A 12,684-nucleotide genomic window follows, 5' to 3' on the forward strand; every position below is an offset into this window, starting at 1 on the left:
CTGGGATCTTGAACTATGTCAATAGATTACCTAACACACCTTTTTGTTGTTTATACTTTAAAGAGGGTTTGGGCTTAGGAGACAAGAAATATAAGCAAAAATAAGTAAAAACAGTGATTTGGGAACAAATAAAAGTAGCAGCCTCGGGGTTGCTGTCCCAGGGTTTCCATGGTCCTCCTCTCGCCTGCCTGGGGCTGCTGCATGGGCTGCAGAAGTCAAGGTGGAGACAACCCAGCTTCCTGCTAAGGGGAACAGTGCCCCGGAAGTTCCTCAAGAAGCCCCTCATATGTTCTCTTCCTGAATTCTGTTTCCCACGTAGACTGTACACTTTTTGCAAGGAAAGACTATGCCTCAGCCACCTTAATATCTCCCTTAATGCCTAGAGTCAGTCAATGCCTCCAGCAGCTTATTCCAGAGCTCTCTTTGCATGCGATAGATCATTTAGACACAGACCCTGAGCTCTGGAATTAAGTTCTTAGAAGCCACTATAAAGGCTGCTTTGAATCGTTCTGCCTGATTATAAAGTATGCCTTCCTCCAAGAAGACAACACCCTCCCCTTTTCCTCTTTAGATCTATACACCAACCCAGAAAAACACAGGGGAACAACGGTCCTCATGACCAAGTTTCCAGGAAAATTCTGCCCTCATGTTTGTCGTCTGCCTTATATTCCTGAACCCATCTCCCTCTTCTCATTCCCTCTACCCCTTGGCGAGAACAAAATAGCCACCTTTCCTTCGAATTTCACTTTCCTCCTCCCTTCAAGGAAGCCTGCTTGAGGTTGTTCAAGGCACACTAGTTGACAAGTGGGGCCAGAACACAAAGTATAGGAGAAACTAAAAGACAGCAACTGAGTAATGACAACGGGAGAAGGGATAACTCAACAATACCAAGAGCTGATCATGTCTGTCTCTGCCGGAGTCAAAGCCCCACTTAAAGCTTACTTCACTCCCACTTGTACACACACACACCTTTCTCTCGGCAGACTAGAACCCACTAGGTAAAGGGGCAGGGATTCCCGGCTGCCCCAAAGCCACCTCCCTGGGCTTGACAGTGTTAAAAATTCAGTTTGGCTCAAGCATTCTCAGATAGTAGACAGAATACGTTTTTGAATTGCTGAGTTGGATAATTTTCTGTTTATTTCTTAAACATAAAGCGGGGATGTTAAAAATAACTTGGATTCCTTACACACCATTAGCCTATTTTAAAAGCAGGCTCTGAAATGTCTAGATCCTATTAGAAACTGCTATGAAATAACTTGGATACCTTGTCCATGGACTTGGGAGGAAATGCTGCACAGCGCTAGGTGCTAAGGACACGTAGCAGGCCTCCAGTGGGTGTTTGTAACGGGACTAAGAGTTTTACAGTATGCCAGCATTTACATTTAAGTGCTTTTCATGTCATCACTTTTCATCCATACAAAAACCCCATAAGCTAGATAATGCTCATTATCATCCTAGGAATCTAGTCACAGTTGAAAGCAGATCTTCAGAGCCCACACTGAAAGTTCTTCCACAGCATCACATAGCCTCTCATCTGTGACCTTACAAGGTCAGCTGATTCAGGGGCTTCATAGAGAACGAAACTGATAAGTCAGGTGGTGCTCCCAAGGTCACACAGCATGTCCATGGAGAAACCCTCCTGTGTTCTTGCCATTTAACTAGAGAAACCATTTCAACTGGAATACACCATTTAGGGGCTAAGAAGGCCTTACACCTATATTACTACCTATCTGCCTTCAGACTCTGAAAGGACTGCATCAACTAATTTATATTTTTTTGTTTTTTATATCCATGCAAATTAATAAGAAAGAATCAAACGGGGTTGCGATTGTAATTTCCAGGTGGGATACAATTAAACATTAGGTGACAAACAGAAAGCCTGTGAGATGACATTCCCCCCAACCCCACTCTGGGAAGGCCCTTGCTCATTCTTCTCAACCTATTCAAATCTAAATCATACTCCAAGGCTGAGCTCAAAACTGACCTCCAGAAGGCCAGTGTGTATGCATGTGCACGTGTGTGTGTGTGTGTGTGTGTGTGTGTGTGCGCGCGCAGTGCAGTTCTGAGTGCACCCAGAATAGGCAGGGCAGAGAACGGAAGGAACACAGGCCTTAGAGTCTGAGACAAATTCCAACCCTGCCACTTATGGCTCTTTGGGAAATTAATATCCTCCTGTTTCAGTTCTCTCAAATGTAAATGAGAAGAAAACTTCCTACCTTGGAGGACTAGAGCAAAGATCAAAGGAGATAAAGGTTTAAGGCCTCTGGTACAGTGCCTGGCACATAGATGTTTAATTAGCTCCATGAACCATCCCCAAACTACCCAAGTCCACAACGATCTCTCCATCTTCAATTGCCAAAACATTCAGAGGCCCTGTTGTAGGCATTCATGTATTACAGCAATAGGTATCAACAGTTTATCTGCCCAGAAAGATAAAACACTCTGAGGGGGTGGTGAGGAGCCGGGAGAAAGGCTAATTCTTACCTTTGTATCCCTCACAGCCTCTTGTAGGATGCTCTTTATAATAGAGGCTCCGATATTTTGGAATGAGCTAATTCAAGGGAAAACAAGTTTCAAGTAATTACAAAAAGAACAGTGGCCACAAGGCAGTTTATCTACCAGTCAAAGATTTTGAAGACATACATACCATTGCACTCCCAGGGCCTCTGGAGGGTCCTCAGTCTTATCCACCAAAAGGGGAAATCCACACTCACATTTTCAATAAACATTCCTCAGCATGCTGTATGCCAGCACTGTGCAAGGCCCTAGGAGACCCAAAGATGACTGGGAAATAGGACGGACCTTCAGAGCCTCCTTGGCATAACAGAATGACATCTACCAAAGGTCACACAAAAAGTAAAACAGCATAGACAAGGTCCTGTTCTTCCAAACTCCACCTGTTCTCTCAGCTGGAAATGAGGAAGTTGGATAGATTGTCTCCAAGGTCTAGTGCAGCTCTGTCCACTTGTCTATTAATAAATTGCCTCTGGAGACGTGTGTCCAAAGTACACATGTATATTTCTACATGTAACTTAGTACTACATCAGTGTTAGAAGGAATATTTTCCATAATGAGCTGAATAACTGTCATTTATTGCCACAACAGAGATGTCAGGATTCAGCACTCTTTCCTGCCATCTTTCTCACCCAGGAAACGAACTGTTCATGGCAAGAAGCTATGGAGAGAAAGGGAACACGTAAAGTAAACCCAGTGGGGACAGGAGAGGCAGCAAATGGGAGTCGTGCTGCTGGGAGCAGGACCAGAGACTGCAGAGGAGCGGGCAGTTCAGGAGAAGACTAAATTAAAGAACAGCACAGGAATAGAATGCTAAATTATTCTGGTTCCATTTAGAAGAAGGATAAAAGGCCCAGCCTGCCCTCATTAGACCCTGAAGGAATCTCATCTAAACCACACTGAAACATTGGGTTTTTTGGACAAATCCTGAATCATCAAGAAAATAAGGTGAAATTATGCTCAGTAAACTCTATTTGATAAATCCTCCCAATATAAAGTTTATGAAGCACTTTGATGCCTAAGTAAACTCTTAGTTGCCCATAAAATGAAGAAACTATTACTCTATTTCCTGATGGTTCAGAGGAAAAGTTTCCCTGTATTTGTTCTAATTTGTTTAAATACCAAAGCCCAGCCATTCTCCCTCGGAAAGATGAACATTCAAAGACCTGGGATATCAGTTCTGAGAAGTGAGGGCCCTTGTGCCACCAGGCCCATGACAATGGCCAGCCCAGGGTGGCTCCACAGCTCTCTCACCCTCAACAATTACCTTTTGTTTCCATTTTGCTAGGACCCTGTTCTCAACCAATAAACAAGCTAAGTTAACGCATGCTTATAAATTCCTGGTTACCCTTCCCAAATAACTTATTTATAATAATGTAAAAATGCTTAGCTAATTTGAGGAACTCTCAGCAGCATTTTGGGCAGACCAGAGTACAGGAAATATTTAGGTCCATGGGCCTTTGGAAAGCCTGTTCTCAAAATCCCTGTTCCTGTCCTCTGATTCTTCTGCTTGGAGACAAGGCTAGTTCCAAGGATGTTCGGTGTATAGAGGGATCCACAGGGTTGTAGCCAGGACCCTCTCCCAGCTTCACACAGTGCATGAAGATGACTCAGCCATGGTATAAAAGGGGCTCATATGGGGCCAGAAAAAAAAATCCCTTGGTTTGGGCCCTAGCAGATCAAGACTCTTTCCCCCGCTTCCCCAAAAATGACCCATGAACATCAAACTATGATTTCCAGCTTAACCTGGCATTTTTAGAATTGGCTTTCTTCACTGTCGTGATCTAAATGCAGCCAAGTTACAGACTGTCAATGGAAAAGATTGCAGGTGAGTGACAGAAGTTCCTTAAGAACAGTGGTCCCAGCATTCCGGAAACCATACCACTGGCAAGACGCAAGTAACAAGGGCCTTGGATTTAAGCGAGGATCCATGCTAGTCCCATCTATGCAGTGTCTTCACTCTTTCCTGAGAAGATGCAGCCCAACAGCTCCAAGGCAAAGCCAAGGCGATTCCAGCACAACTTGACCTGACACTGCTCCCTTTCACCTCCACTGCTCCCAGCCCGCCAGCGACTTGACCCACTCTCTTCACAGCTCCTGAAACTACATACATAAACAAATCTACAGAAGTGTATTATACAGATTTAATAAATAAGAATCAATTTAATAAATTAAACATATATCGTAGTTGAAGGGAGTCAATTCTTTTCTGCTGAGAAGGATCATTCAGAAAGTTCCAGTTTTTTTTTTACAGTTAAAACCACCCTAGGGAAAAAGAGTAAAAAACCAATCAGCTGAACTACAAAGAAAATGGCATCAACTTAGATTATTGGATGTATAATTTTACACTCCTATTATCTGCTATGTGTGACATTTAGGTTCACTATAACTGTTAAGAGACCCCAAAATTTCACATTTGGTTCTAGACTGAAGATTTAAAATGACTTCATTCTGCTTTCTCTAGGCTATCTTTATTAGTTACCATTTTGGGAAAATGAGTGACTGCTTACTATTTGCAAGATGCCCAAGGAAAGCAACACATTTATCTTCTTTTTAAAACAAAAAGGTAGGAACGCTTTCCAAACACAGGGCTAAGGGGATGAACAGAGTAGAAAACTGAAGTGATGCCTCATGCACAGGAACTAATTTTTAATTGACAAGAGTTATCCAGTCATTGGGTCTGTTAGGCAACATAGAGGCAAATTATTTCCCATATGAAGCCGTTCCACAGTCAGAGGGACTGGAGTGGTAAGTGTGCCTATTGTCACACCCGCTATAGGACGGAAATCCTCCAAGACCACAGAAAATTCTCAGTCCTTCCTTTCTGAGATTTGCAATCAAAACAGCAGACAGCCTTCAAAGGAATGGAAACCGATTCTTTCCAGTCAGCAGAGAGGTAGAAATAGGACCTAATGAACTCCTGAAGAGTCATGAAGCAAAGGGGACAGTGCCAAGAATTAGGGCCAACTGTCCCGTCGGAGGGCACACAGCCCACATGATCAAGCTCACTTCCAACACCAACTGCAAATTCAGAGATCCTCAGATTCAATAACTCAGTAGGAGTCACTGAAAGCTGCTGTCCTCACTGTTATGATTTATCACAGGGAAAGATACAGACAAAATCAGCCGAAGGAAGAGACATGTGGGGCGGAGTCGGAGAAATACCAACTGCATTCCATTCCTGGCATTGACGTGTGACAATATACACAGAACACTGTCAACCGGGGAAGGCCACCCAAGCCCTGGTGTTCGGAGTTTTTACTGGGGCTCATTATGGAGGCATGATTGACTGCTGTGAAACAATAAAGACATATATTGGTTTCTGCCACCAGTTCCTAATATCTGGTCTTTGGCCCTGGTTCCTGACACAGAGCTCCTCCTAAATCCCTTAGAATTTCCTGAGTGATAGGACCACCTTTTGTTTTCACGAGGTAACTCTTAGTGGGCTCCTGTATGGGCGCTGGCGAGCAGAAAGACTAAGCCATAATTGGAAGCTTGGAACTTTCAGCGCCATCTCCTATTCTCCAGAGAGAGAGGGGGGCTGGAAATTGAGCTTTGCCTACATGACAAAACCTTGATAAAAATCCCTAAAGCATAGAGTTCAAAGAGCTTCTGGGCTGATGGACACATCCATGTGCCAGGAGGGTGAAGTACCCCAACTCCGCAAGGACAGAAGCTCCTGTACTCGGGACCCTCCTGGATCTCACTCTATATATCGCTTCATCAGGCTGTTCATCTGTATCCTTTGCTATATCCTCTATGATACACCAGGACATGTGTTTCCCTGAGTTCTATGAGCCCTTCCAGCAAACTATCAAACCCAGCGAGGGAGTCGTGGGAAATCTGATTTACAGCCGTTTGGTCAGAAGCACAGCTCACAACCTAGCACTTGAGACTGGCGTCTGAAGTGGGGGCAGCCGTGTGGGACTGAGCCCTTAACCTGTGGGATCTGAGGCCAACTCCAGGTAGACAGTGTCAGACTTGAATTTAATTGCTGGACACCCAGCTGGTGTCTGAGAATTGGTCAGTGTGGGGAAAAAACCTACACATCTGGTGTCAAATGTGCTGCGTGTGTAGTGGTTGTGTGAAAGTAAAGGAAAACAGGGTGTCTTCCCCAGACAACTGCCTGTGAGGCTGATCTCCAGCCACGCTGGGCATGGCTCAAAGTACCCCCCTAAATCGTTCTTGATCTTTCTGGCATGGCCACGCCCCATCCTAAGATGTGGCCAGCTTCCACCCAAAATCATACTGGTGTTTCTGGAATATCCAGCCCTTCCCCTGAATCACATCGTTTGACCATGACAAAAGCCAGACCTGGGCTTCCCTGGTGGCGCAGTGGTTGAGAGTGATGCAGGGGACACGGGTTCGTGCCCCGGTCCGGGAAGATCCCACATGCCGTGGAGCGGCTGGGCCCGTGAGCCATGGCCGCTGAGCCTGCACGTCCGAAGCCTGTGCTCCACAACGGGAGAGGCCACAACAGCGAGAGGCCTGCGGACCACAAAAAAAAAAAAAAAAAAAAAAAAAAGCCAGACCTGTTTGTGGGCAAGGTTAAATTTGTTCACATGCAGAGGGGAAATGGCCCACTGTCATTTCAGGCATAAAGTCAGATATACTGACCCGTTATCACAGAGCGAAGAAACCAGTCAGCCTCCTAGATTTGAAGCCAGCCACTGTTCCCTACCACACCTCTCTTTCAAAGGGGGTAAAGAGCAAGGCAGTGACAATGAGTTGGAAGCTAAAAAAAAAAGAAGGAAGGAAGGAAGGGAGGAAAGATGCGAGGAAGGAAAAAGAACTCCACATACCATTTCTTCTTTAAAATGATAGTTTCTCCGTGAGAAATCCATTTTACTTCCAGCACCAACAGGACTTAGTTTGCTCTGGACTCCACCGAGTAGTCTGCCAGCTACCTATGGGGAAGCTAACCTGGAAGCCTGCTAGCTCATCTAACACATCCATCAGAATAAATTCGGCTCTGCCGTGGTCACACACCACCCAAAGTCGCACTGGCGCACAGCAGACATCTGCTTCCTGCTCCTGCTCTGTGTCCATCACGGGTTGGCTGGGGATTCTGATCTACATCGGCCTCCTTCTGGAATTCAGGCCGATGGAGCACCTGCCTGGCATAGCGCTGGTTACCATGGCAGAGGGGACAAAAAGGGACTGGCCAAGTGTGCCACCTGAAACGTCACAAGTTACTTCCATTCACATTTTCTTGCCCAAACCAAGCCCTACGGTCATGCCCAAGTTCACCTGGGTGAGGAAGTACAATTCTACCAGGTGGTCAGAAGGGGAGGAAGACCAGATATTAGTGAACAAGCCAAACTCTGCTACATCCATTTCCCAACCAAAGAAGCAATGTCTCCATCCAAGTCTCTGACAGGATGAAGGGGTTCTGAGTGGGAATTGGGGAGTCTATGTTATTTGTTTGGGGTTTGTGCTCAAACCAAGGAATAGGGGGTGTTTTCTACTGAGTTCAAAGGGTAAGGTGGGACAGCTGCAGAAATAAATGTTTCGGTTTCACGTGTCCACCTTGCTTTGCAATGTCAGTGCCAGATGTCCAAAGGCCTCATCACAGGAGGTTACTAGTCCCTTGCCTCCAAAAGGCTATTCCAACGTAAGTCAACACAATGGCTAGAGCTGCACCGAGAGCTTAAGTGGTAACTTGAGTCTAACACGGTCAGCAACAAGGTGCCCTCAACTTCGCCTTAATCTGCAAATCCAAGTGTACTGATTTACCATGTGAAAGAACATCATCATTTTAGTTGTAAGAAATCACAGTGAAGACAAGCGCCAGAAGACATGTGTTAGGTAAGTGTCTCTTTTCAAGAATGAAAAAAAGATGAATCACAGAAACTCCTGATAACGTACCAACTCAGTTCAGTATGAGCTAAACTAAAACCCCATCACTTCTTCACACAGACTTCAGTCCAGCCGAGGGGAATTTAGTACTGGCATGATGGAACTGCTGTAACCTAAATGAAGCGCTTAACATTTCTATTAAGTTTTATGTTGCTTGTTCCAATCCATCAAGGTAAAAGTAGCTAGCCCTGAGCACTACACATTAAGAACCAACTACACATAAAGAAGATCACTGGCAAACTAGCGAGTACTCACAGGAGGGAGAGGGTAGTGAAGGTCTATTAAGTGAATAACAGTGGAGGGGACTGGACAGGTTTATAGCTTGGAGGGGCCTTGGGAAGGTTGTTTTCTGTCTTGAAAACACCTGAAGAGCTGTTGTGTAGAATACGATAGGTGTTCTCCCTAACTCTGGCGGGCAGGAGTGGCCTCATAGGTGGGATTCAGGAGGAAGCATCGGCTACTGAGACAAGAACCACTTGTGGCAGCGTGAGCATTCCACGGGCTCAGAACCACAGCCTTCTACAGTACCTGGCTGACAGCAGCCCCAGGAAGGGGAGCTGGAGTGGCTGACCCATTTGGGGGTAAGGATTCTACATGACTAGTTACATCAGTATTTATCTGGATACATGAAGGCTAGGAATAAGAATGAAAAAATTCTGAAACGTTAGCACCAGGTCCAGAAAATCCCTGAACGTCTCCTTAGAGGGTATCTAAAAGCACAAACAGCAAGAGCCTTTTCTGAAAGGGGCCATGGGAAGGACACAAGGTAAAGTCAAAACATGACGTGCAAACAGGAAAGACAGTGTGCAGCCCTGGCCTACTGTTTGCTACGCATGCGCCTAGAGCCCTCAGGTGATCTGCTCAGCACCTTCTGCCCTGTCGCTGCTCCCACAAGAGTCTGACTTGGGGCTGAGCACACAGTAGGCATTTAGGAAACAATCCTCCAGTCAGACAATATTATCACCCTCTCACCCAAACGGAAGCTGACAAGAGGCACAGCTGTGATGGGAATGTGGGCCTTTAGGACATTCATTCACGTTTCACTCTCCCATCCAGAAATGGGACTTGAATGGAAAATATGGCAGAGGTTTCTGGAAGATGCTCTGCATGAGCTACATACGTGCAGAACGGTAGCAAATAAACCTGGAAACAACACTCAAGAGAACTGAGGGGAAGAGAAATGGATTCCTCAGTGACACATGAGCACGGCCTAGGACGAAGGGAGATGCTGGTATCCCAACCCAGTGAAACACTAGGTTAGATAACCAGCAAGGGTCTACAAGAAGAAGCACGTGGATTATACATTCTTACAGCTCTTTGCCACACCTAGAAAGGACCTAAGAGATGCACACGGTTCATCCAAACACACCCCACACACATCCGCCAGGCCTTCAGAGGACAACATGCACGGGCTGGTTGAGTCCAAGTGCCAGTAAAGATTCCGGCAGCAGGACCCAAACCCACAGGCCCTCAAATCCCTCAGTGTCGAGGACACATCAGGGCTTGATACTTACTTTCAACAGATCTATTAGTTACCTTAAAATAGGGAACTCCAGGAGAGGTCGCAATTAAGTACCTCCCGCAGGAGAAAGTTTCTGCGGAATTTTCACGTCTTTCTCAGCACAGAGGGAAGTTGAAGCTCCCGCCAGGATGCAAATCTTAGAATGACTACAAAGTGACCTACTTTCAGGTGTCTTTAAAGGTTTTAAGAGCAGCAATCCCCTAGGATCATCCCCAAAAGTGAGGTCTTTAAATTAAAAATGTTGATGGAAAGAGCTTTCGAAATGTATTTCATTTGTCATAAAAAGTGTATTTTTCCATTTGTTTAAAAACTGTATTCTAACAACAACAAAATCTCTAAAAAGATTATCCAACCAGCCTTAACCGAAGTCATAAGAGGTTGGAATTTAACTTAACAGTGGAAGTCCCAGAAAAAAAGATTTCTGCAAACAAAGAAAAAATGTCATTTGAAGGATACTAAGGCATATCAGGGGGGAAAAAAATGAATGGTTTTCCACTATGGTGGTGTTTTAAAAACTCAAAAGCCGTTCTAATTAAACCTTCAGACTTGTTACACCATTGGCCTTCACTGGTGCCTGTGACATTGATGGAAGAAACCATTTACCAAAAACCGACACACTTCAAAACACTTCCTGCCTGGCTCTTTACATTTTTTTTTTTAACTTTTTCTTTGCTTTTTAAATTAAAGGAGCAGCCGTTCCCGGTATACAAATTACCATACCACTTCCCTAGAAGGTAGAAAAGGTGATGTAAGACAGTAGCTCAAATAATGATTTACTGAGGGCAAAGTACATGGTATGCGGTCTTTTTTCAATATACTTTCATGCTCAACCTTCACTCGGTCTAACCTATAGCAAGTAGATGGGCCAGCTGTCTTGAAATATTTGTGCCAGACACAATCTTAGAGATCTTGGTCCAAGCTTCTCATTTTAGATATGGAAAAACCAAAGCCCAGACAGATGAAGGCACCTGCGCAAGGTCACACGGCCCGTGAATGGCATAGTCTTATTGGCCAAGAAGAAGGACTCCTCTGGGAAGCCCTTTTCTTATAGGGGATACAGATGGCTAGAGACAAGCAAACCTGGGGCCTGCCCTCGGGTGACCTCGCTGCCTCTGGAGACCTCCTGCGTGAACCTGCTTCAGTTCAGTGCAGCCAGGAGCCCGGGCTCGCCTGGCAACCTCAGTGAACCGTGCACCACAACACAAACAGCAGGTAGGAAGGAGCCAGGCGGTGAAGCGGAGTGCAGGGCTACACTCCCCACACCCTGCGTCCACATGTGTTCAGTGAAGAAGCACAAACACCACCAAGTCATCTAGATGTTGCTGTTTTGGATAACACTTACAATTCTGTACTTTCACCAAGGGCTGTTAAATCTGAATTAACTCAGCCATGAGACTCAACCTGTATTTTTATGGGATCTCTCTAAATGTTTTTCTGCATGACTCATAGATTCTTAGAACTGAAGGGGATGTTATAAAAGTCAAATCCATCTGGATAAAAATAAAAAGCACACATATTTAGGCTTGTTTAGGCACAGAAAACAGCTGGAAGGATATAGGACAAAATGTCTTCTGTAGCTACTTCTGGGGAGGGTATAAGGTGGGAAAGGGAAGGGGCAGACGTTTTACTTCATATGATTCCGTGCTTTTGTTTTTCCACAAGAGCGTGATCTGCTCCCCTCCCTCGGCCCCCCGCACTTACTTGTCCTCCCTCCATCAACATTTCACAGGGTTCCACTGGGGGCCGCCATCTTATCTCCGTCTACACACTCAGGGAAGTGACAGCTTACAGACACAGTTTCCATCCTACCTCATCCCTGATGAAACCCTAAATCCCCATTTCGAGCCTGGAATTCCTTCTTGTGCTGTAGAACTGGATGTCTAAAGGCCTGAAGGTCAGGACCACCAGCTGTTCCACAGACTTCTCGACCCAACCTGCCCCGAACAACTCACCATCCTCCCCCGCCCCTCTTCTTCCCCACACTGGGTTCCCTTCTTTAAGTGTCCAAGTCAGAATCCTGGGAGTCATCCTTGATTCTTTCCCTGTACCTGCCCCACCCAGTGAGTCTGCAAGTCTTCCTGGAACCGCTCTCAAAGCAGGTTTCTCCTCTAATCACCACTACTGCTCCCTCCTGAGTCACCTGAACTACTCCAGTGACTTCCTGATGAGCACCCTTGCCAGTGCCTCCAACCCCCCACACGGCACACGGCTCTGTTTACTATACGAAGCTCATGACGTTCACTGAGCAACTACTGTGTGTCAGGCACCATTCACGGCCCTGAGGATACAGCTGTCAACCAAACAGACATGGTCCCCATGCGCATGGACCCTATATGCTAGGGATGAAATTGACTCTAAGTTCCATTTAGGGCTCCCCATTGCTTCAGGTAAAATCCAGACATCTTAGGTAGCACACAAGACCTTTCCTGACCCCAGTGCCAACGACCTCACCCACCTCACTGGTTACCACTTCTTGCCCCCCATCCCTGAGACCCCAGACATTTTGGACCATTGCCACTTCCCTGAGTGCACATTGCTTTCTTATTTCTGTACATGCTCTTCCCACTGCCCAGAACACTCTTCCCTTTTCTGCCTAGTTACCATGTCCTCTAAGTCTCTGATCAAGTGTCTCCTCCTCCAGGAAGCCTTCCCTGACTCGATTCATTGAGATACCTTTCATCAGAACCCTGTGCAGGCCTCTGTCACAGCACTTGGCACACAGTCCCATATTTGTGGGTTTAATCTCCCCCACAGGATCAGAAGCTTCTTTAGAAAAGGCCCTGCTCCAT

At 45.8% G+C, this 12,684-nt stretch overlaps 1 protein-coding gene across 3 annotated transcripts in view; it reads right to left on the reverse strand.

Moving 5' to 3' along the window:
- MYO5B (myosin VB) overlaps positions 1-12,684 on the reverse strand; it is a 385,273-nt gene that overhangs the window by 328,620 nt on the left and 43,969 nt on the right. The window contains exon 1 of one of the 3 annotated variants that reach the window (XM_027118481.1): positions 11,597-11,678. The exons of the other annotated variants lie outside the window; for them this stretch is intronic. Within the exon in view, the coding sequence (XP_026974282.1) occupies positions 11,597-11,617 (21 nt within the window). The 5' untranslated portion in view covers positions 11,618-11,678. Of the gene's footprint in view, positions 1-11,596; positions 11,679-12,684 lie in introns of those variants that run through there. 3 annotated transcript variants of the gene reach the window in all.

This window comes from Aethalodelphis obliquidens, unplaced genomic scaffold, assembly GCF_003676395.1.
Source record: "Aethalodelphis obliquidens isolate GAN/ISIS:26980383/991018 unplaced genomic scaffold, ASM367639v1 scaffold19, whole genome shotgun sequence".
Taxonomy (NCBI): Eukaryota; Metazoa; Chordata; class Mammalia; order Artiodactyla; family Delphinidae; genus Aethalodelphis; species Aethalodelphis obliquidens.